Source organism: Citrus clementina, unplaced genomic scaffold, assembly GCF_000493195.1.
Source record: "Citrus clementina cultivar Clemenules unplaced genomic scaffold, Citrus_clementina_v1.0 scaffold_3, whole genome shotgun sequence".
Lineage (NCBI taxonomy): Eukaryota > Viridiplantae > Streptophyta > Magnoliopsida > Sapindales > Rutaceae > Citrus > Citrus x clementina.
This window is the reverse complement of record NW_006262339.1, coordinates 38,630,355-38,656,101: the sequence shown is the minus strand read 5'-3', so window position 1 is coordinate 38,656,101 and position 25,747 is coordinate 38,630,355. Positions and strand designations below refer to the sequence as shown.

Genomic DNA, 25,747 nt, shown 5'->3' with positions numbered 1-25,747 from the left:
GGAGCCTGGGTCTTTGCATTTTAAAGGAATTTTATGTTGGAGTATAGAACTAACGTTTTCTGTTAAAAATGCCTTCTTTTGAACATGCATATTTCTCTTTTTAGTACAAAGGTCTTTAAGAAACTTGGCATAAGATGGAACTTGCTTTATAGCATCAAGTAAAGGGATGTTAACACTTACCTGTTTGAAGATTTCGAGAATCTCACCTGTGGATTTTCCCTTCTTTCCTTTCACTAACCTATGAGGAAATGGAGCTTTGGGAACGTATTCTCGTGGGTTGGTTTCTTCTTTTTCCTCCAGTGGTGAGTCCTCAACATTCACAGGTACAATTTGATTTTCTTTTGTCACCGGCATCTCCACTTTGTTGTCGACTTCCTTTCCTTTTCGCAAGGTCATGACTGCTTTGACCTCTCCATGCTGCTGTGGTGAACTGGTACTTGCTTCATGTACCCCTTTAGGATTAGGCACTGGTTGACTCGGAAACTTGCCTTTCTCAACAGTCATTGCCAAGGTCTGAACTGAAGAAGCAAGCTGTCCCACCATCTTCTCGAGGCTTGAAACTGATTGGGCTTGTGAGTTGAAGCCTGCTCTTAACTCATTTCGTAGTCCATCAATTGTGCGATTCTGTTGCTCAATCGTAGAGTGAGTAGCATTCTTGAGATTCTGGAATGAATCCTCCCATGGTCTGGGTTGAGAGTAGTTCTGGTTCTGATTGAATGGTCTAAATGGGGGCTGAGAGGCTTGAGGAACTTGAGGAATTGGTGGAGCTGGAGCTGCTGGTCCATTCTGTTGGAATCCTTGAGACCATGAAAAATTGGGGTGGTCTCTCCATCCAGGGTTATATGTGTTGGAGTATGGGTTGTAATTAGATGGCTTTCTCATTACACCTATGGCATTGGCTTGATCTGGATATGAGTCAGGGTCATGTGATTCTGTTGATTTAGCAGTCGATAACGATGCTATTTGTCGAGCAAGACCTTCAACCATCTCCTTGACTTCTTTGATTCCCGAAGTTGACTCGCCAATTTGAACCTCATTTACTCCCTTAATTCTTCTAGTATTCCTGAGTGATCGACTCCGTTGTTGGGAATTATCCGCTTGTCGCTGGAAAAACTCCCAAATTTCTGATGCACTTTTTGACATTAGCTCTCCTCCACTTGTTGCCATTAGCCATTCTTGCACATTTGGTAGTAATCCCTCCAAAAAGTATTGACATTGGTGCCATTTTTCGTACCCATGATGTGGACACTTCAAAAGTAGCCCATTAAATCGCTCCCATGTTTCGAAAAACTGCTCGTCCTCTCTCTGTGTAAACTCTGAAATTTCCCTGCGAATAGCATTGGTTTTATGCACTGGGAAATATTTATTCAAAAATTTTGTAACCATTTGTTCCCATGATGCAATGCTATTAGCAGGCAATGTATTAAGCCATGAACGAGCTCTATCCTTTAAAGAAAATGGGAATAATCTGAGTTTAACATCATCGTCTGAAAAATTCTCATATTTGAATGTTTGACAAATGGCATGAAAATCATTCAAATGATTATATGGATCCTCATTTTCTAGGCCATAAAATGTGGGGAGACAATTTAACACACTAGGTTTTAATTCAAAACTCCTAGCAGCTACATTTGGGTATCTTATACATGATGTGCTCAAATTAGCTAAGGGACTAAAATAGTCCTTAAATGGCCTCTCCTGTGGTGCTTGTAAATCCATTCCAAATTTATTTTTAATGTGCTTTTGTGTGCGAAGTGTTTTTTCTAATTCAAGGTCTATAGGTTCAAGATTAGGTAATAATGACCTACGACCATGCATGCAAAACAAATAAAATAAAAATAAAGATGGGAACAAAACAAATAAAAATAAAGAAGAGGGAGAAATTACGATACTAACCTTATTGCGCTATTACAACCTTTCTATAAAAATACACAAAAACAAATACGTGAAATAAATTAACTAAAAATTAAATTAATAAGATAAAGAAAAAAAAAAAAATTATAAAGAAAAATAAATTGAAAATTAAATTACAGAATTTTAAAGAAGAGAAAAAGAAAAGAAATACTAACCTTTAAATGTAGATTAACTTTTTTATTTCTTTTTTTTTTTTTTTTTTTAAAGAACAAAAAAAAAAAAATACAAGAAAACAATTAAATGAAATTATTCACAAAAATTAAATCTATGAATTAAAATTACTTACCTCCCCGGCAACGGCGCCAAAAACTTGTTGTGCAAATTTTAATGAACTCGCAAGCGCACGAATCTATTGTAGTGTAGATCAATGGTGACGAGTGTCGATCCCACGAGGAGGTGGATTTTAATTGTGTATAGAATTAATTTTGCAAAATGGGTGGTTGGAATTGTGGTGGAAGTGATTTAAAATATGCTAAAATTTGGAATTGCAATGGCGAGAATAAATTGTAGAGAAAATCGATTAAATTGACGTACTTGGGTATCTGGATCCGTATCAACATGCATCATGGGCTAAATAATCCGTATTAATGCCAATTAAATCATGAGGGGGGAATCCACACCTCATGAACCACGCTCTAATCAATATGGTGCTAAGGGCTTATCGTGCCAAATAATAATAACCTTATACTAGAGAGCCGGTGTAACCAAGGCGGTATCTAGACAAGATCAGTATTATTTGTCGACGATAAGTCAAATCATCCACAAAAACTAGAGGGGAAAAGAAAATAAATTTACCAAATAAAGCCCATGACACATGTTGAGACTTCACCTTCAACCCAAGCTTGAAAGAAAATTAGCCACTCATAATTGAACTAGGGGCAAAATGGAAATTTATTAAAATACAAAGAAAATACAAGATGGAGAGGGAATTACAGAAAATGGAGTCCAAAAATGGATTCAGAGATATCCAATTAGGGGGGGGAGGCCCCCTTTTTATAGATACATGGAGTAAATCATGGCCATCGGATTAAAAACAGTTTGGACGCTCAGGATTGCGCCACGTCATCAGTCAACAGTCCACGGTTTGACCACGCGGATGAACAGTAACACGGTTTGACCCGGATGAACAGTAACGCGGTTTGGTTGAAAATAATCCTGTGTGATGCATGCACTGTACGCGAGATTTTTCGTCCACTGATATGCTGCCACGTCACCGTCAACAGTACATAAGAATTTTAGTCCAACAGGATCGTGACACCTCATCAGTCAATGCCACATCATCGGTCAATGCCACGTCATCGATCCGTCTATGTGAACAGTATCGTGAACAGTAACGTAGACAGTACCGTATACGTGAATAGTACCGTACATGTGAATAGTGCCATTTTTCCTTTTATGCTCCTCCTAAGGTTTTCGACCGTCCTGAGTTCAAAAGTGATGTCCGTTTTGCCGTCTGATCTCTCCTTTATTGTGAAATGACTATAATGCCCCTAAAATACATAAAATACTTAATTAAAATAACACACACGTAATTACATCACAAGAAGGTTAAATACATAAAAGTAAGGGTTGTTAGTAAGACTTGAAATGTAAAATGACGGTTTTCTCCTTTATAAATATGCATTTTCTAACACTCAACAACAGGTTCATCTTATATGCTACTATGAGATCATGTCATAAAGTGTTTTTTTATTATTCTATTTTTTGAGGAGATTTTATTATTTTATTGTCTTTTATAATATATAGTATTTTATTGATTAATATATCTGAATTATTTATTGACGTATTAAACTATTGCGAAATTATTGTGTTGTCTTAATGTGCACTGTGATAAATCTCTTTTTACTATGAACATGATTGTCATCTACAATAAGTGAGATGAACATCATTTTTTTTTATTATGGACATGATCATCATGACATCATCAACAATACCTCGTATATCATTAAATATTAGTGCGCAAATTTTTTTAATTTAGAAAAATCATAGTGAACTTGTCAATTGTATGTTTTGGGCATTATTATAATTGATTCTTGAATCTTAGGTCCTATTATTGCTATGGAGAAAATAAATATCGTATGTGAGGTCCATCTTGCCTAAGATGTAATAATATTGGCTAATTTCGCTCTATTAATGAATTTTTGCTTCCCCTATAAAACCAATGTAGGGGCCTTATTGAAAAAGTAATAACTACAAGGTCTAATTGTAATTTTCCTGAAAATTAGGGACCTGTGTTTGATACCTTGGCGCCCAAAAAACGCACATTGCGCGCCCTTCAGAGGCTTTTATGCAGTACAGACTGCGATTTCCACCAAGTCTCACAAAAATGCTCTGAGAGCTTTCAAGATTCTAATATCGGGAATTGGTAATTCACCTTCACACTCTTTTAATTACTCATTCACATTGTTTCCATTTTCAGAATTCCGAAACCCTAGTTGAATTTTTACTACCCATTTTCAGTTCTTTGTTGGGTTTTGGGTTTTTGCTTAAACTTTGATCATAAAACTTTTAAGTTCACCATCTGGGTTTATTGCGCGGTTCATTTGGGATTTTTTTTAACCTTTTTTTTTTTTCCTTTTGTTGGATAATATTAGATCATATGTTTGGTAAACTGAGACTTAAGCCTGTGCTTATGTTTGTTTTAATTGCCAAAAGGTTAAATGCTGTGAAGGGAAATTAATTAAAAGATTTAAAGATTTAATTTTACTAGAGCATTGAATAATTTTACCTCAAAGTTTCATATTAGGAATTTGATGGTCTGTTTGGGTAAAAAAGTTAATCTTTTCTGGAGAACGGCTTAGCAAGATTTTATTTTATTGTACTTTTTATTTTTTATTTTTTAAGTTTCTTGGGAGAAAAAGATGACTGAGAAAATAATACAATGTATGGGTGTGCATAATTTTTTATATTTTATATATCTTCTCAATTGTTGGACTTGGCTTGGGTGCTGAAGGCTGAAGCTATAAAGGAAATGCATTTTTTTTCCCTTTTTTCTTTTGATAAGCAGTGAAAAGCGAGAAATTTGCATAATTGGACAATTACGCATGCTTTCGCGGTGGACTGTGACATAAATGCATATCAGAATTTCTTGGACTTCTTTGATAAAGCTTTGAGAGTAAACCTGAATCTTGGTATTTGCTTTTCTAATACAGATATTAATTTGAGTAGAGTTTTGCTCGGAAAGAACTGAATGATGTCTGCTTCAGATTTATGTGCGACTGAAGACACAGTCCTTTTATTATTGGATTACTTGGTTGATCCATTGCTACCAGCAAGACCTTCCTCGCGAGACATTCCATCTGAATCTCTACAGCAGTCTGTTGCAAAACAGGTGGTCTTTCCATGCTTTGTTTGATCTTGCATTTTGGCTTCCTCTTTTTAAGGCTCCATTGCGACTCTTCTCAAACTACCATGTTTTTTGTTGGATTGAATGATTAATTTTCTTGTTTGTTGCATGAGCAGTCTTTCTATTTCATATCTTTTTATTTGTTGACTTTAACATCTTCAGAAACTATCAGATTATTTATATTAACTTTATCATTTCTCGTTTTAGTAAATCATGTCGGGATATGTTTCTAAATGTATTTTGGTTCTCTTGCTGAAAATGATACTGGAGTTGTATTTTATGAGCCTCAGTGGAGTAGATTTAAGGTCATCACTTGAATGTCCATCTAGTATCATTCTGTTATGGGAGGCTTTGCATGATTTTCATTTGTTTTCAGAATGAAGAAAAATGTATGCCTATCTGCTCTCAGATACACCAAAGCCAGTATTTATTGCTTTAGTTAATTTAGTCGTTCTGACTTTTCGGAGCATGTCATGATTTGGGTTTTGGATTCTTGTTGTGGCTATTAGGTGGTCAACTGGTAAGATCTCTTGGGGTGAGATTTAGGTAAATTCTGCAGCATTTAGTTTACATTTATGTACTATTTAAAATAAATAAATAATTTAATAAAATAAAGATATGGAAACATTAGCTAAGTTAGATGGTTGATAGGGCCGAGGAAATATTAAGCTAAAATGTGATCCTCAATCCCCTTATCCTCCCAAAATCAAATTTGCTTCTTATTGCTTACAACATAATGCACATCAACAGAAAATAATTTTTCTAAAAACAGTGATTAGAGTCTTTAACCACCATATTGAAATCCCATCCATTTTGATACAATCTTTACTTCGAATAAGGGAATGTAAAAAATATTTTTAACCACAATATCGAAATCCCATCCATTTTGATACCATCTTTACTTCGGATAGGAGAATGTAATAAACAATCATATCTAACTAGTTAGAGCTTATGCCCTTAAATATTAGCTTAAGGTTTGAGGTTGATTGGTTACTCAAAGGTTGTGAGTTCGAAACAAACCCATCATATTAACCAAGTTACATTGTGTAACTTGCTGTTTTGCTTGTGTTAGATCCATGTGCCATGTGTTGGAGGCTGTATAAGAGCTTTGACTGAGTGGTGACATAGCACAGACCTTCAACAACCGTTTCCCTAAGAAAGCTTGGCTTTTTGTTTTTTTGAGTCTACACTTAATTCATGAAATTTGATAAATGTCTCCCTGTTTGTCGATGATCCTTAACCTTGCTATTTAGAACCTCTTATTAAAGTTTTCAATTCCATTTTGATCCGTTCTTCGAATCTTAAAAGGAAATAACATATGAGAAGGCAAGCTAGACGAACATATTTCATTAATGGATTGCTATCATTGTCAAATTAGCCAATAACTGGCCATGTCAAGTAAAAACTTGAAGATTTTGAGGGCCAAATTAGAAACTTAACTGTAAATAAATCAGTAAGTTTTGTGCTACTCGTTTGGCTTTATTGGAGAATGTTTCAGTTAATGTTATGGTAGAGGATAAAAGAATTTGGAAGCTGAAATCATTTTTCGATAAGTTGATTGATGATCAAGTTCTTTTGAACTTTCAGCCTGCCCATATGATCTGGAAAGCTAAAGTCCCAAGTAAAGTTCAATTTTTTGCTTGGTCATTCGCTTTTGGTAAGCTTAGTAATGGTAATATTATTCAAAGGCGGAGTCCTAATGTGTGTTTGTCTCCTTGTTGGTGTGTCATGTGCAAGAGAAATGGCCAAAGTACGGATCATTTGTTTCTGTATTATCACAATGCTGTCCAGCTGTGGAGTAGATAGTTTCAGGCAGCTAAAATCTCTTGGGTGATGCCAGCTTCTGGTATGTCTGTGCTTTCAGAGTTTATTTATGTTTTTGGGAAAGGTGAAAAGGCTAGAGTGCTTGTGGAAATGTTCGGATGACCACTTTTTGGGTGATTTGGATTGAAAGAAATAGAAGCATTTTTGATGATTTAGAGGAAGATATCATATTTTTGTGGGAAAGAGCAATTTTTAGCTTCTCTTTGGGCCTCGATTACTAAGGAATTTCAAGATTCTTCTTTCTTCCCCATTCATGTAAACGGGGAAGGAGTGTTGGCTTAATTCTGTGTTTTTGTTGTAAAGCTTTCATAATCTTTTAGATCCTATGCTTATATTGTCATTTGATTAGCATTCAACTGTGTAGATCTTCTAGCGATCTGTTGGGGGTTTCTTTCTTTGTGGACTCCTTGTTCACATTTTGTAATTATTGTTCTTATTGATACTAGTTTCTTTGTTTCCTATCAATAAATAAATAAATCAATCAAGTTTTGCTAGTGCCCACTGCATTAGTGTTTAATTTAAACACAATACATGCCAATAAAAATAATAATAATAATGATTTCCAGAAAAATAGTTTCGCTTATTTGTCAGTCATTCCAATGGTAGGTTATTATGATTTACTCTTTTTAACATTTTTCATTTTTCTTTTTGGTATATTTATCTCATTTAGGTACATGCTGTGGTGTTGCTACACAACTATTACCACATAAAACAACATCGGCAGCTGAAATTTGAAGGTTTTGAGTCATTTTCCAAATTAGCTGTGGTTCTGAAGCCTACTTTGTTGGCACATATGAAGCTTTTGCAAAGATCCAATGATTCTGAATTGGACGACCCAGACAAACAGCTTTCAGTGACGGAGAAGAAAATTATGGATGCATGTGATATATCCAACAGTTTAGATGCATCAAAAGATATTCCAAGCACAGAGGGGTGGCCAATTTCTAAAGTTGCAGTTCTTTTAATTGACTCAAGGAAGGAGAACTGCTTTCTGAAACATAGTTCCATGACTGAGGGGGTTTTTTCACTGATTGAAAAAGATTTGGATGTCTCTAGTTGCATCTCAGAAGTTATGTCAGAGGGAAAACAAAAAAGGAAAAAGATAAAAGTTACTAGAAATTTTTTTGAAGATGCTGTGGATGAAGATACCCTTCAGCAAGTTGCATTTTCAGCTGTTAAGGAAGCAGCAGGTATGCTATCTTCTGAATACATTACATAGATAGATAAATAAATCAGTAAATGTGGACGTACAGTTGATATAAGTTCTATTGATATCCCTTTCAACACTATAAATGGTAAAAGCATTTGTTGATTAGTACTTTTTCGTGATTATATGAGAAAAAGAAACTTGAGTGTGATTCAGTTGCCTCAAATAACGTCTCCGAGGATTGGAATTTAGAGCTGTTGAATTGTTGAATAATTTGATCATGCTATAAGAACTCCAAGGTAAACTACCTGTTCCTGTGTTGGGAGAGACTAAATGGATGGCCTTGAAACACTTCTATTTGGAAACTTTTTTATTTTGTCAACTGATTATAAATTGACTATTAGGCATCTGATATGAAGCGTATAAGTTCTCTTTTGGAAGCAGCAATTATTAGGGTATTCTGGGCAAGTTAGTATGCTGTTAGAGTTGTTTTTGCTTATAAACAATGTATTTAACTTTTAAATTCATTCAATGACTTAGTTTTTGAGGACGTTAACTTCTGTTGTTTTATTTCATGTGCACTTTCACTGAACCAAGTTTTCAACGTTCGAACATTATGAATTAATTGTCTATGTCCCGATGAATACGGATATACTCCGACCTCCCTATCAAACACTGTGTCCTTTACTGGTTTTGAATACTTTATAATTAAATTTTTGCTCTTTTGTTTTTACACTTCAAAAAGACTTGCTGATGGTTGAATATGGTTCTTGTAGATGGAAAAGGAATTAATCAAAACGAACTTATCATTATCAGGAGTGATGTTGCATATTCTCTAAGTAAGGAAAAGACAATGGCTAGGTTTTACATAATGCAATGCAAAGAGTCCAAAAGTGATGATGTTTTTGAAATTCCAATTAGAGATGCTATTGACAGGTTTGGTTCTAATCTACCCTTTTTTAGTTAGCATGTAACGACTCTATTTTTGTTTTCTAAGTCTTGTTAGTAGACTAGATTTATCCACTGGTTATTTTTTATCAAAATTTATTTTTATCTAGAGTTGTGCTATGGTGCTTTCAACATTTAAACTTTCGTAGCCATTGCTGCATTACATATGGATAGTGTTATCTGCCGGACAAAGAAACGACCAAAAGAAGAAGCTTTATTTATTTTTCTTTTTATAGGGTTGACTCAAATTTATGACTAAGGATGTGGTTTAGCTACAGCCTATATATAACTTTAAATGAAGGATTTGGTTTAACTAACAGCCTATATAACTTTAAACGATGATGTTAGAAACTCACTTTTGGTGATTAGACTTGACCATCTCATTGCTGATATTTTCATTAGGTACCAATAAATTGCACACATGGTAATGGCTGTTGTCATACTATGTACTTGCTATCATTATGTGAAAATTAACAACTAAAAATGAAATTAATTGAGCTTTAAGCATTAAGGTTTTGACAATTTTTACATCTTCCTAGCCATTAGAGTCGTACAGTTTGAATCTGTGAACTACATTTTTTCTGTTGGTTTCTTCTATCATCAGAGTGGTAACAGTGTCCTTGTCTCTAAACAAGTTGTATGTTTGTGCTTATTTGAAACTGTTTAATAGCTTGGGACATCATAAACTATGATTTTCCCTTGTGGAGTGTTTGCATAGTTCAGGGGTCGGACACTTGTTTCACAGCATTGATCTGATCAACATAATAACTGAAAGAAAAATAAAATATATATTTTGCTTATACTCTGTGAAGAGTGATTGACCTTATCCTCATAATAGCTGAAAGAAAATGGAAGATATGGTTTTTGGATGATTATTTGGTGGTGTTTTGAATCTCTTCCTTTTGCTATTCTAACTAGAAGAAGCATCGGGTAGGTTACTTCTCCTACAAGCAAGGATAACAATAAATAAATTTTGAATTAGTGGATTTGCTTGGACCTCAAATGGGTGCAGTAGAGGATTACAAATGATTAAGATTCTGATAAATTTACTATTCCAACTTGCTGCTGCAAGTTTCCTGATAATCTTGTTCTTCTATTGAAGTAGTTTGCAGGGCCCTTTAGTCACAAAAAGTTCTGGGAAATGGACAGTTACTCAGGTTGTGGATTACTTTCATCTGCTTCCTTATGCTGGAATAATGTCAGATTGGCTTTCTAGGTGCGTAGCTTTTCTTATCATCCCTAGTTTTTGGGAAATAAAACTTAAAATTCATCTGCATTGAGTGGGTTCTAATAAAAAATTTTCAAATCTTATTTAATTGGTTTTCTATTCTCATTAAACATGAATTACGCTCAAGGAGCTTGAAGCTCTATCAGGTAGTCTGTCTTCTTTGTGGCTGCTTTTAAAATAAATCATATGAGACCTAGTAAATTATCCTACTGGCATGAAATTCAGAATACAACTTGGCAAGCCTTCAATATTGACTCTTCGAAGCTTCTACTTCTTGTGATGTATGACCAATATCTCACAGCTTGTGCAATACTGAAGCCATCAAAGTCAGGAGAGTAACTGATGGGTTGACTTGACTAAATATACATTGTTTGGATGCTGAAAATTTCAAACTAAATAGTTAATATTCACGATCTCATTGGTAGTTGCATTTTGGGCAAGGAAGCAGTTTTCTTTGATCACATAAAATTGAATATTTAAAAATCCGAATCACATTCATTTGAAAGGGATTTCTATTCTCAGCCCTACAACTCTTCCAAATTGTTGGAACCAATCTGCCGTCTTACAATACATGGAACTCTTTCATCTCCATAATATCTATGTTCAATCAGGAACACCCATTGAGGAGAAAACTTTCCTTGCCTGTATCATCTTATATTTCTCTTGATTGTTCACACAACATTGGATATCCTCATAGAGGTTCAACCCTTGCAATTTTTCAGCTTCTGTTAGTTCCTGAAGTGTCTTGAATTTATTTTTTCCCCTTTGTCCGGTTTGTTCCTCTCTCTCTCTCGCTCTCTCTGTGTGTGTCTTATGCTATGTTTACTTACTGGAGCGGGAGTGAGGAGTGTGGATTCCTCCCACTTTAATGTTTACTTTCATATTTTATGGGAGGAGTGGGAATTCCACTAAGTAGTCCCCACCCATTTTTAGAGTGGGGAGTTGGATTCCCACTCCCATAAGGAAAGGTGGGATGGGATTCCCACTACCACTTCTTTTTTTACCCTTCTTTTATTAAATTTAATATAATTATATTTAATAAAATAAAATAAAAAATCTTATTTAGAAAAATAATATTATTATATTATTTTATAAATTACATTTATTAAGAATAATACTATTAAACTTATTTAAATAAAATATTATTATATTTAGTTAAAAATAATAATTTACATTGACTCAAGTTGAAATTGCCTAAAAATAATATTATATTATTCATAGAGAATTAATAATATTACTATATATTATCTTTATTTGAAAATATAATATTATTATATGTATTAAAAATAATATATTATACTTATTTCATATTAATAATTAATAATAACAAATAGTTTATTCTAAGAAAATATTAATTTTGTACTATATTATTAATAATAATGTTTCATTTGTGTTGCTATTATCAATAATTTTTAATTTACATAATTAAGGATATTAATACTTATTATTATTAATTTACAAGTATAATAAAATATATATTTTATTTTTCAAATATATTTTTTATTAATTTTTTAATTAAAAGCTACAATACTTTAAATAAGGGTAAAACTATAATTTGAAATTATTTACTCCCAATCCAAGATAAAGTAAACACATAACTTAGATTCTGATTCCAACTCCATACTCTCATTTCCGTGTAAGTAAACACCTGCACCCACTCCACTCCACACTCCCAATCCTAGGATTCCCACTCCTCAGGATTTCCATTCCAATTCAAAATGTAAATGCTACCTTAAGTGAATGATTTGTCATTTTAATTTGACAGGTTTGGTTGGTAAGTCATCACCTATGACTGCTGTTGAATGTTTTCTATTGGATGGTTTCCTCTCTCCCTCTGTTTCTGTCTTTAGGGAATCTGTTCATGTCGAAGAGATAGATAACTTTGTGCATCAGATGATCATTTCTCCTTTAACAAGAAACTAATGATTGATAATTGATGAGAGAGCTTTTTTTGTAAGATATGCTCTTCTCGAAACTTTGCTGGTTCTTTATGCCTTAGTCATCTTATATACAGAAGCATTCATAAAATCAACCCATTTTCTAGATTTCTTGTATGACCCTGCTGTACCGCAGAGGTTAAGCCAGTTCAGCTACTATATTAGTTATATTAACCTGGTTTAGCTGGATTGGTAGAAATGGAAGGCTTCAGTAGTTCTATACATTAAAGAAACCATACATATTCATATTACTATTATTTTAATTATCCCGGTGGCATCATTTTCGACTTTTGATTTTAGAGAGTGTACTGGATCTGATTTATTGATATGTTATTCTTGTGCTGTCCAGAGAAGTGCTTTCCAATAGTTCTAAAGATCATCAGTCAGCATCTGGAAGAATAAATGTGACTAACTCTAAGAGGACAGAAGAACCTCATGAACCAGTAATTCATGATAACCAAGAAGGATCTCATGTAGAGAGCTATATAGAAAAGTTTACTGGAAGCAGTGCAAATACAAGTACTAAATCACCAATGCAGACCAACAAGAAAAGACTACGGACCAACAAGAATGGATGTTCCATAAATGGTTTATCTGGTGATTGTGATGGGCCATGTAGTGTGAATGTGGATGCTCCTCCAAATGAAGAAATGGGCAATAATACTAACACTACCGTCCAAGTTGATGATCACCAAAAAACAATGATGTCCTCTTTAAAGAGTGATTTAAATGGCACAGCCGGCAGTAACACTAAGGTTTGATTTATTTATGCTGTTCAGCAACATGATCTTTAGCATAACATTATTTGCTAACTTTTCTCCTAAAAACAATTTTAATCATTGAGCTAGTCTAGAATGGGGTGTGTGTGTGTGTGCTGCGCGAGCTAGTCTAGAATGGGGTGTGTGTGTGTGTGCTGCGCGAGCGCACGCGCAGCACACATTTCTCTTATGGAGTCGTTATCAATGGTTTAACATGAAGATTGCTAATGCATGTAGAATAAACAAGTTTGAATTGACTGATGAAGAAGGTTTGTTAAAAATATAAATGGACTGATGAACATGCGTAAAAGTTTATAATTTGGAATCTAAGCTAAACTCATGGTACAGGAATGAGTTCCATCATATCGTGTTTAGGGACCTCCTAAAGAATGAATTTTTTTTATTTCTCTCTCTTTTAATCATATTTAAGTCATGTGAGCCAATCTTTGGGTCTGCAGGTTGAGATAGCTGGCTCAATGAGGATGCCTTGCATTTCTGAATGCAAAGGTGAAAATTCTCCAAATTTGAAAGCTACCAGTGATATGATCCGTTCAGATGAATATGAAAAGCCAATAGGTGATTGTGCTGTGGTCACTGATCAATCCTACTCCAAAGATACTGACAGACTACAAAACAGCTTAGCCTCAAAGGGAAAAAAGTCACAAACTGCATTGAGAGTTCTTATTAGCAGGAGGAATGAATTGGTATGCTTCTTTCTTTTGACTCATGCAAACAACGATTTGGATGTGTTATTCTTTTGAATGATCATGCACACAGATAGCAGGTTTATAATTTCAATGTAGCTTAATTGTGTTCTGTACATGAAGCTACAGCTGCATTCTATCGTGACCCCACAATAGATGGAAATAGGGTAAATCCCGAACTTGTAAGGGTGAGTATGCAATATTTCTAACAAGCTAGTCTCTTGGATTTTGAGGTTGTCACATGATTGGGTGGGGCAGAATGTCATGGCTGGTATTGGAAGAAAATAAAGTGGATGTTGAGCTCATAAAGGACTATCAGCAATATGACCTACGAAGGTAGTTTCTGAGGTGGCAAGTGCCACCTCTGACAAATGGAAATGGCATGGAACCTAGCAAATAAAGTGATCACACGGTAGAAATCCACCAACTCTAGATTGTTTCTTTTTGTAACTTTCATCAAGCCCTTTCCTATCAGCTTAAGCAGTAACTGAACCTAGCATTGATGTTAGTTTGACCATGTTTTCTTATAATTGAATTCTCCCTTATCATTAATTAAACAATATTAAGTTGTATTTGTGTTCACCTCACGTGCAATAATTAAACAATATTAAGTTGTGTTTGTGTTCACCTCACGTGCAACAATGTTAGAGCTTAAATACTAGGGATGGCAATTGCTCCCGCAGACTCGCAAACCCGCTCAAACCCGCCCATTACGGATAATTTTGTGGGTTGCTGGCGGGTTTGGTATTACAAATTAAAACCCGCACTTGGGTGCGAGTGGGTTTGGTATTAGCCTAATATTCGGCGGATACCCGCATGGATATCCACTAGACCCGCAATGTTTTTTTAAATATTTTTAATATAATTTTAATTAAAAAATTATTTAAATCTAAAAAATATATAAAGAAAATAATGCAATAATGCAAAGTGCCAAATAACCAAAGTATTTTTGTATGGTCTATTTTTCTTTAACTTAATGCATGAATTATTTCATTATTATAATTTTTTTCGAGTTAATATTTAAAATGTATTATGCTTTGGAAAATATTAATTTTAATCATTATTGTAGGCATCATGTTGGATGGGTGCTAATGATGGTGAATGAAATGAATATTTTCTCTTGGAGCTTGTGTTGAATGATAATATGAAATATAATTGTTATTTTTAGATGCTAGTTTGTGGTTTTTTTTAAAGGATTTGTGTATTTTATACTTAAATTTGAGAATTTGTCTTGGATTGATGTTGAAATTTTAATTTTTCATTTACATTAGTTAAATTTAAAACTGAGTATATATGTGGAATTTGACGTTATTATTGTAAATTTATATGTTGAATATTTGTGATTTTAAATTTACAAACCCGCAAAAAATCCGCCGGATACCATTGCGGGTTTGGTAATTGTCAAAACCCGCAGCGGGTGGGTTTTCTTAAAAAAATTAAAACCCTTTGCGGATTTCGGGTGGATTTGGTAATTTAAATTTTGTGCGGGTTTGGGTTTGATAATGGCAAACCCGCTGCGAGCGGTGCCTATTACCATCCCTATTAAATACTATAGTTGGGCCCTACCAATCGACTTTAAGCTTTTAGATCAAGTTTATATCTAATTATATTGGATGTATTTCGGGACAATATTGTGTTCCTAAATGAATCTATCTCGTGGAGTCTTGCATAATTTAATTTTGTCTTGCTTCCATATGTTTGCCTTAGACAAATCATCATATTGCATCTTTACTTGTGTTTGCAGACTCTCCAACAGCGTAATTTAGAGGATGATATTGCCTTGTATGATAAAAGGATCCAGACCATTCTGAATGGTATGTTTATGCTTTAATGTTCTTGTTCTTTGTTTCATCCCTTGTTTCTTTTGATCTTATTTTGTTCCTTTCTATTTTATATAATTTGTTTTTTTTTTAAAGTATCAGATGACATATTATCAAATTGGATGATTTGCATGTATTCTGGTTTTGTAGAGTAATTTCTTTGAACTTTGAACTATTCTGTGGTCATGTACAATTATGGTTGTTTGGTTCCTGAGGAAGAGAAAGAAAGGAGTGGGAATAGATTTTGGGAGGGGGTCTGGTCTGGAGCAGGTTATCTTTTCCAACTAAATTCAGGAATTAAGAGTCGGCATCTGATTTTTATTCTCTAGGACTCTTTACTTTGGGAAACAACCCCCATGCTCTTAAATCTCAACCTGAAGTCAGTTAATATTTTGTCGATTTAACCAAAAGAAGACTCTCCTGGAAAGTATTATCACTTGAAATCTATTAAATTAAAGGAGAAAATTTCAATATCTGGTGAAAATGCATTCTGGATAATCTTGCCTTGAATAATTATTCCTCATGGATAGTTGTTTGTCCAACTTAAAAGGTCGAAAACCAGCCCACATTTATCTCATCAGAGGAGTTTCAGTATTTGTCACAGCTTTGCTTGTGACGTATAAATGACATTCCCTTTTACCTCTTTCTATGTTATTACCATAGGCGGTGATGATGATTTGGGACTAAAGATGGAATCTCTTGAAGAAGATAGCAATGGCATTCGCCAAGGAAGTCTTACCCATGAGAGGATTTGTCAACAGTTTGGGAACCAAAGCTCATCTCAGTCTATCGAAATGAAGCGATTGTCAGAGGCTGTTCTCGTCAATAAAAATTCATGTCAGGCAAGTTCTTTCATTACATTTCTAATTTTATTTCCTCCCCAATGTTCTTAGAAGGATCTTAAGATTTATCGTCTTCGGTTATTCTACTTTGTCATTGTGATCTGAGAGACCTTAGAATTAGTATTTTGCTTTTAAATTCAACCAAATTTTTTCTGGGTTTGCTACAAAGGAAATATTAGAGCTTTTCTAGGGTGTGCATAATCAGGTCACAAATAGTATACTGCTATGAGCAAATGTTTGCTTCTTTCCTTGCTAGTATGCATATCATGAAGTATATCTGCGACAGAAGTAAATCAGTGTTGGTTTATTTTTTTAGCCCATCCTTAACAAAGGACAAAAAATGGGAGAAAGAAGGGAGAAAATAAGCAAAACTTGCATGGCTATAGCTCATGTATGCACAGGATGCTGTTGCATGAAATCTTGTGATCAGGGATTCTTGATCACAGATCTCTGTTGCCTAGGTCAAGTCTGAGAGTCAGTGTTCGGGGTCTTCCATATATGCGTCTACAGCCCTCACCCATCTTGAGTTCCTTTAAATTCTGTACCTTTCTAGGTATAAACAAATGATGTTTTGATATATTGTTCTCTCATAGATCTTTAATTTATTTTTTTTTCATTCAGCAGGAATTGGATGGTATATGCAATGAGAACAATTGGATATTACCAACATATCGCGTATCTCCTTCAGATGGTAAGATCCTTTAATCTCTATATGCAACCTGAAAAAGAAGAAATTATAATTATTTTTCTTAGTTCTGTAATGTTCTACCAATAAACTAAGTATGCAAATAATTCATCTCACAAGATCTAATTCCAGATCAAGCATACCATTTTAGTCATTTTGTTCATTACCTTAACACTATTTGATATTGAGGGGAGATAGATATAGGAGAGCTGGTTTTTAAGACAGTAAGCATGTCTCCTGGGATCTTGTTGTCAATGTACTTTGATGTATCTTGAATATTCCAGTTAAAATATTCCAGTTAAAGTTATCACTGAGTATGTATTATAAGCTAAAACAAAATTCTATTGCAGAAATTTAACTAATCTGATTTGTTTTCCCATTTAAAGGTGGATTCCAAGCACATGTAACCATGAAAGGAATTGATTTTGAATGTTCAAATGCCGGTGACCCACGTTCGAATCCTCATGAAGCTAGAGAATCGGCCGCATCACTGATGTTGGCCAAGCTGCGCCGTATGGCAAGTCAGATCCAGTAACTTTCTGCTTGATTAGTTTAGAAGCCTAGGAACGATATGAATGGTGGGTACCTGCAGTATAGCTCTCTTTTGTCATTAACCTAGCAAGTCTTTTTGAAATATTTATTCAACGAATGGACTCCTACTAGCTTCAGGAAAAGTCATTTCTAAACAATTCTCAACAATTGGATTCTTACTAGCTTCATTTATGATATGGCCGGTATATTTGCGCTTTTTAATACAGCTAATGTAATAGACTGAGCGAAAGTTCCAAATAGATTTTGAATAATTCAAAATTTATGAACTAGCCCAATTTCTCTCACTGGTAGCATGAGATGTCACTGTTAATAACTTAATATCAAAGCAAGGAGGGGTTTAGGGCCTATTTGGTACCGTTTTCAAGCCTCTGTTTTCGTTTTCGTTTTGAGGATACAGATGTAATTCGTGTTTGGTGGGCTAAACTCAGAAACAAATTATAAAACAAAAAATTCAGATTCAGCTTTCCAGTTGTAAAGTTGAAAACATGTTTAATGCGTTTTCAAATGAATTACAATTCACACTCAAGAACAAATTACAGAACAAATCTCGGCTCGTATTCACTTCATCAACAGCTCCCAAAGTCCCCGATCTAAACTCTCCGCACTCACTATCACTCTCTTCTTCCTCTTTCTCTAGATCTACAACACATATCTCTCCCTCTAACTCGATCTGCCACTCCGTTGCTGCTGCTGCACGATCTTGGCTGTTGCAGCTGCTGTCTTCACTTGGTATTTTGCTCCAGCTACTTCCAGTTCATTGCTGCTGCTGCTGCTCTTCCAGTTCGTTGCTGCTGCTGCTAGATCCTGCTGCTACTGCTCTTTCACTCGGTTGCTGCTGCTCATCCACTCGCGTGCTGCTGCTGCTAGATCCTGCTGCTGCTGCTCTTCCACTCGCGTGCTGCTGCTGCTAGATCCTGCTGCTGCTGCTGCTCTTTCACTCGGTTGTTGCTGCTGCTCTTTCACTTGCTTGCTGCCGCTGCTAGATCCTGCTGCTGCAGCTGCTCTTCCACTCGCTTGCTGCCACCACTTACTGGTATATTTCTTTCTTTTTTTCTATTTGGCTGCACTTTGACTGTAATTCTTTTTGTTTAGCTTGGACCCATATGATGTTCAATTTGGCAAATTGGATTCAATTGGGCAAATTGGATGTTGTTATGTTCAATTAGTTTTTTAGGCAAATTAATTGGGTGTACTTCTTGATTATCTTGTGCAAGATTTGCTCTGGTTTTAAGTGGCATGTGGAAACTATTTTAAGTGGCATGTTCAATTCGGCAAATTGGAAACTGTTCTTGATTATTTTCTTTAGATTGTTTCAGATTCTAGGTCGTAGCAATGATATTTCAGCATGAGAGCAACTGGCCATGAGCTGGAACAGATGGGCTGGAATTTCTCTCCTAGGTGGAGTTCTGTACATTGTGCTGATGATCCCTTTCACGACGAACAGTTTTCCAAGGGCTCATAACATAGTAGTCATGATTTCGACCCATGAAGTACCAAGAATTTATATTTATGGTGGTTAGCAGAAAATCTCACTCTTGAATCTAGACACATTTGGTACATATTTGTCAAGTATTTTGAAGCTTTACTCTGACTCTAGACACAATAGTTTACTAGAACCTGAAAGATAGAACATATGGAAATACAATGTATGCGTTACATTTTTGTTCAGACACAACGAAGAAATCCACACGAAATTGTTACTGGGATGGTGGTGCCACGATGAAACTGGAGATCAAAATCGAGCAAGGCACTTGTACTGTTTGATTTGGTGCAAACATTGTTGCCAATTTTGTTGTAATGTTTCATTGGTGACATAATGGAATTCCTTATTATCCATGCCATTTTAATTTAATTTTCTTCCCACCGCATTCCCATGATTGTTGAAGTGACTTGAAAGAATTAATATCTTCTTGCTGGAGCCCATAGACATGGATGCTTGCAAACATAGATAGAAGTTTTACCTTTGGTTGATTTGCCAGTTTAAAGAGTCTTGTTTAGTGTTTGTTGGCCTTGAATGTCTTGATATGGATATGGAGCCAAAACAATTGCAAGACGTGTTTCGATTACTACCAAAAGCTGTGCATGTCACACTAAACCATCGAACTTTAATGCTACCGGGACTGGCATTGGGATTGGGATTGGAACAGGGACCGTGAGTTCTCCTCTGTTTCTCGAATGGAATTGCGGCTTTTATGTGGCATGATTACATACGTAATGCATAATATGTATCATGTAGTTTTTTATAATTATTTTGTTTAAATCATGTGTTGTAATGTATATCTTAATTATATAGTGTAAAAACAATGACAATGTCAAATTTTTTTAATTAATGTTAATTCTTAAACTTTATTATCATGTAATTTTTTTTTATTAAATTTGGTTAAATTATTTTGTTGTATTTGTGTGTATTAGCTAAATAATTATTTTATAACTATAAATATAATGTAAATGATTAGTAAAAACTGTTTTTAAAAAAAGCATTACCAAACGCATATTCTCTGTTTTTATCATTTCTAACTGTGTCTACCAAACGCATATTATTGTTTTCAGTTTTAAAATATAGGATACAGAAAATGATACCAAACGCATATTTAAATTCGAAATACAGTAACTACAAAACACCATTTTCATTTTTATTTTTATTCTTAGAAAATACAGATTCAAAAACAATACCAAACAAGCCCTTAGTTTTCATTGTTGTCATATTATGTGTGTGTGTATATATATATATTAGAAAAAGGAAAAGAAACTTTCCAATTTTGATACTCCCTTTGGTGCTTAGTGGAGTAGAGTCTAAATGAATAGAGCAACAGAAAAGGATTAGAAGGTTTGGTTAAATGTATAGACTCCTTTGATCTTAGAAATGGTCATACAATCCTTTTAATTATACGTCTTAAGTATAGCGATTCAATTGTATTCCATCTGGATATAATTGTCGAATGGTTCGGATTTTAAAGTGAAACAGTAGCATCGTAATTATAATCATAAAGTTGCCCCATTCCGCAAGACCATCCACACCCAGCAGCAGCCAAACAGCCGAGAGAGATAGGTAGATAGATAACACAAAAGCTTTCCAAAATCCTTGACTCACACCATGGACATGGAGAAGTATTTAAAAGTATGAGGATAGGTATTAGGACTTTTATGAGTTTCCAAAACCCTAACTCATAAAGTGTAAATAGATTTTCCTAAACCTATCTAGTAGGATACGGATTAGGGTTTGATGAGTTACTATCCAGCGAAACCTTTTCAAAATCCTTCCTCCACTGCTACGTGGGAGGAATATGAATTCTTCTTATAAGAGCTTGAGTGTCATTTCCTCGTCATCATCCTCAATATTATCATTGGAGAGCCAGAAGAAGAAGGAGAGTCTTTGTTTATCATTATCATCCTCGTCATCCATGCAGATAGAGACAGAGAAAAAGAATCGTGGGTCATTGTTTCTTGGTTATTTCCATAAATCTTCTTGGGAGCACAAAATCATTTGATGAGAAGGTTGAGAAAATGATTGATGAAAAGCATAAGAAAATCATGGAGGAAATATACAAGTACAGGACGAGAAAGAAGAAGATGATAAGAAATCGCGGACGACCATTAGGACTAACCACGGCGCCGATCTGAAAAACAAATTTAACTACTGAAGAAGAAGAAGAATGTTGGAGTGCTTGTGGAATGCGACAAGTGCGGCTTCATCGACGAATCCACTAGGACTAGCTCATCAAAATCAAATCGTATGACGATGACTCCACCAAACCCTGCAAACTTATAACGATTGCCTACCATTTCAAGTGCCCCAGTTGTTCGGCCGAGAAGACAGTACTTGAACATAAGCAGCAGGAGGACGAGGGCGAGTATCACCTTTCCGAAGGCGAACGGATCATGTTTCACCCTCGCTGACCTCACTTGATCAGACTTGCAGATATATATTTATATAATGGCACTTCCTGCAGATATCTACGTGACGATGATGCTCTCCAATCTTTTTTCCAATGATTTTCCTATTTCATTATCATCTATTAGCTAGGCTTCTTTTTTTATAACAATTTTAGTTCAATTCACATTTATTTATTTATTAAAATAAATCAACCACTTGTTTTATCGTTTACTAATTAATTTGATGCATCTATTTATTATTTGCTATCATTTATTTACACGCTTTTAATTTACCTCATGTTTTCTTTATATTATGCATGTGTATATATTGTGTTCCTCATCTGTGATCACGACTATCAGTACTAAGATGTATATTATGATTTCTTTTGGTATTTATATGTAAGACGGTGCGCATATCGAGTCAAATTGACGACGTGCGTGCTTAATTTGCTTCAGCATATATAACACTCATCTCAGCAGGATCAGGATTAGGGTTTGATGTAGTTTCACAAGCAAAGCAACCGATTATATATAGGAAGGCTGCACTTAGACGCATGCAGGAGGCAAGCCGTCGTACATACTATAAAAATCCAAAATTATCCTTATTAATCAGAAAAATAAAATCATTAACTTTCAAGAGATTCTTATAATTACTAATTATATTGAGGTAATAAAATAAAAAAATAATGTTAATAATATAAAATATTTATTTTAGTTATCAATTTATTGTATTGTACACAAAAACAAAATTGATTACGTGTTAATAAATGTTTAAATAAATTTTATTATTATATTATTAATTTTTATTATATTGAAAATATAACTAAATAATGTATTATTTAATTATATTATAGTTAATATAACTAATAATAAATATTTGAATATGAATAAATATAAATAATTTTAATTCAAAATTAATAGTAATATAAATAAAGATATAAAATATTATTACATATACTACATTATATATTACATCAAACAAAATATTACATTACAGCTTAGCATATGTTAATGCAATACTTTAAAATGTAATACAAAAAAATAGGTCAGGCACTATCCATCACGAACAAGCCAAGAAAGTCACTGCCCTGCCCACGACCCTTATTTTAATTTGTTGGAATGATGGTTATAGAATCATATCATGCGTGTTGACACAAATTGGATTAGACAAGATGCAAGATCTTGATCCTGGATATGATATTTATCGGAAGAGAAATGTCATGAGTTTAAGAACTTGACATTTACACGCGGCACCTGTTACGAATTTGGAGAATTAATTAATTCCCTGTTATTTCCCTGTTTCAGTTTGATGCATGCAGGGGGAAACCTTCCATCTCGAGAGAGAATTACACAAGGCGGAGCTAGCTCTCCAATATCCTTCATCACTACGTAACATGGAGAAGGAGAATAAGACTTTTTGTTGTAAGAAGAAGAATAAAAGGAGTGGTAAGAGTGTCCTTTCCCCAATATCAATGGAGAACAAAAAGGACATGTCGCATAGGAAACCAATGATCATGACATTATTGGAAGGGCAACAACCGCCGGTGCGATCTAAAAAATAAATTTACCAAGTAAATGATAATAAAAATGTTGGAGTGCTTGTGAATGCGACAACTGCGGCTTCATCGACGAATCCATAAGTCCTCATCTTCACGTTCATCTTCTCAAGACAAAGACGGAGACGTCACCGCCACCAAATCCTCCAAAGTTGCAAATATTATTACCTAGTGCCCCAATTGTTCGGCTGAGAAGACAGTACTTGAACATGAGCAGAACGACGACGACGATGACGAGGAGGAGGACGACGACGACGACGACGATGACGAAGAGGGTGACGCTTGGAGCGATAGTTGGTCCAATATCAAGATTTGGACTCCCGAGGTCTCTTTCAATTAAACGCCGATTGATCTAATACTGATATATGGCGGCTGATTAGATTAGATTAGATTTATTTATCTCATTACAAGTTTGCAACGGTGGACCTATTATGGAGAAATAAGGTCTTAATTGAAATTAGCCACTTCCTTGGAAATTTTGCGTTTTACTTCTCTCTAAGGAGTAGCAGTTTTTTTTTTTTTCCCTTTGGTGTATTATGATCTTCTCAAGTTTGTTGTGTTTCTTCATTTTGGGCTCCAAAATCATGATTAAGAAAATGAAATTAATTACATCATTAACAAAGTGAAGCAACATTAAGTGATGGGAGTTAAAATAAAGTTGAAAAATATGAACCAAACCAAACAGAACAAAACACACAGTATTTTACAAAGGAAACAGTTATATGAACCTTAATTCTACTGCCAAGACCAAAGGGTGGTAAATGGTTGCTCTGATGTATGTGCCTGCTCGAGCTGATGATCATGATCATTAAAGTAATCATAACCTGTGCTCACAGTTTGAGTTGAAAACGGATCATACGAAGCATATTGCTGCTGCTGCTCCAGTTGCTGTAAGGGTTGTGGTTGCTGCTGCTGCTGCTGTAGTTGTTGTTCAGCAACAGAATCAGCTGAGTGTTGCTGCATATCCATATTTGTCACGGAAATGCTGCTGCTGCTGCTGGCTTCAAAGTCGTTATTAACCCTTAATCTGTAGTCATTTCTTATGTCCTCTAGCTCTTCTTGTACACTTGGTTTTCCTTTGTACTTGATCTTACAAAGTGTCCAGTCCTGGAAAAATATTAAAATGTCACTGACCTTAAAAGTTCTTCAGCATATGCATGAGACAAATCTGGAAGTAGTAGAAATTGCTTTTGTTTCTTACTTCTTAGGTCCCTTATAAATTTTTTATACCGATTTCATCCTTGTACTATATTGGCAACAGCTAAATGTGACATTTGAAGATACAAATTGACTATTTTAATTTATTATACATGTACATGTGCTAGATTATCAATTTGTATGTTAAATTATCAAATTTATATTTCAATAATTTAACAACAGGGATGAAATGGACTACTAACATTTTATAAAGACTTAAATGAAAAAAATAATTTGTAAAAGAAATGAAAGTGTTCGCTCTCCCCAAAAAAAAAAAAAGGACCAAGAAAGAACTTAGTATAATAGAAAAGAGCAGATCTGTACAAATTAATAAACAAACCGTTGAGAGGGAATGAAGAGTATATTCATGCATAATCCAATTAGTCTTGATAGCATTGCTGCGGTTTCTTCCGTTGTTTTTAAACTTGTGAAATGTGAGAGGTCTTTTATAGCCAATAACATCAGCACATGATCCATTATTATTAGTAGCATAAATTTTCTTGACATGGCTTGTAGCTTTCCACCATCCTCGGCCTGAAACTTCTCTTGAATCATTCTCCCTCATGCAGTAGCAGTATCTCTCGTTCTCAGGTAAAGCTGAGGTGTTATCCCCTTCATCAGCATAAATAAATTTCAATGTTAGATACAAGTATGCAGAAAGAATAATCTGTAATGTTCATAATGTGTGTGTATGTGTGTGAGATGATCTTAAATTTGGGTGATAAATAAACTTGCGATAACACGTTCTGTTATCATGTTGGATATCTTGCATACAAAGTGAAATCACATTTTTGCAAAGACGACGTGATCATCAAATTATAAAGCAAATATGATCATGATATAAAAGTAATTGGTAATTGCAATATGAAAAAGGAAGAAGAAAGGGGAATGAACAGTACTCACATTGAAGCTGTTGAGGTTCAAGCTCGTAAAGGTTTCTTTCAACAATGAAACTGAAATGGAGAGGCATTTGTTGTCCAGATACTTTGCTTTCTAGTATTTGAATGAGCTCCTCATCTGTTGGATTGAACCTGAATCCTTTAGGCACCATCATCATCTTGATCCTATAGAGATATTGTGTTAATGCAAGACTAGCTAGCTAGGTCAGTTCTCTCGAAGGCAACAAACTGATGACGCTTCTAGGTATTATATATAGAAAGAAGATGAGCCAAAGAAAAAGTGATGAGATATAAGTTTAATTTATTGTTACTTTTTTTTTTAATAGTCATATATATTAAATAATAATATAATGTACTTTAAAGTTCAAAGTGTATATAAACTTTATGACTAGATATATATTCGGTGTGTGCATGTTTCCCTCTAAGTTGCTCACTTGTTTAAGGTGCAGTTATTGGAGGACAAATGCTAGTTTAATCCTTATTTTGACTTAAATGATTATTTAATTTCTATATTTAA

General features: G+C 34.5%; 2 protein-coding genes and 1 non-coding gene across 5 annotated transcripts; 2 read left to right on the top strand and 1 right to left on the bottom strand.

Annotated features, from left to right (window-relative positions):
- Window positions 1-1,231: 1,231 nt before the first annotated feature.
- LOC112100519 lies at window positions 1,232-1,335 on the top strand. Its single transcript, XR_002906887.1, has one exon. It is a non-coding gene; the product is annotated as a small nucleolar RNA R71 (small nucleolar RNA).
- Window positions 1,336-4,198: 2,863 nt separating this feature from the next.
- On the top strand, window positions 4,199-18,216 carry LOC18047593. Of its 3 annotated transcripts, none has more exons than XM_024188825.1 (11): window positions 4,199-4,279; window positions 5,067-5,245; window positions 7,755-8,274; window positions 9,008-9,167; window positions 10,285-10,395; window positions 12,694-13,099; window positions 13,561-13,806; window positions 15,551-15,620; window positions 16,290-16,468; window positions 17,093-17,159; window positions 17,540-18,216. In XM_024188825.1, exons 2-11 carry the CDS (start codon window positions 5,105-5,107, stop codon window positions 17,686-17,688), a joined length of 2,049 nt encoding a protein of 682 aa, XP_024044593.1. In that variant the 5' UTR covers window positions 4,199-4,279; window positions 5,067-5,104; the 3' UTR covers window positions 17,689-18,216. The 3 variants fall into 3 exon arrangements, with proteins under 3 accessions (XP_024044593.1, XP_024044592.1, XP_024044594.1); XM_024188824.1 differs by having other exon boundaries at window positions 10,282-10,395; XM_024188826.1 differs by lacking the exons at window positions 4,199-4,279; window positions 5,067-5,245 and adding an exon at window positions 5,875-7,106 and having other exon boundaries at window positions 10,282-10,395.
- Window positions 18,217-23,869: 5,653 nt separating this feature from the next.
- LOC112099963 (NAC domain-containing protein 83-like) lies at window positions 23,870-25,382 on the bottom strand. The gene is made up of 3 exons (XM_024187502.1): window positions 25,235-25,382; window positions 24,672-24,943; window positions 23,870-24,241 (listed from the first exon to the last, which is right to left on the bottom strand). The coding sequence occupies exons 1-3, from the start codon at window positions 25,380-25,382 to the stop codon at window positions 23,870-23,872; spliced, it is 792 nt and encodes a 263-aa protein (XP_024043270.1).
- Between the last annotated feature and the right edge of the window lie 365 nt (window positions 25,383-25,747).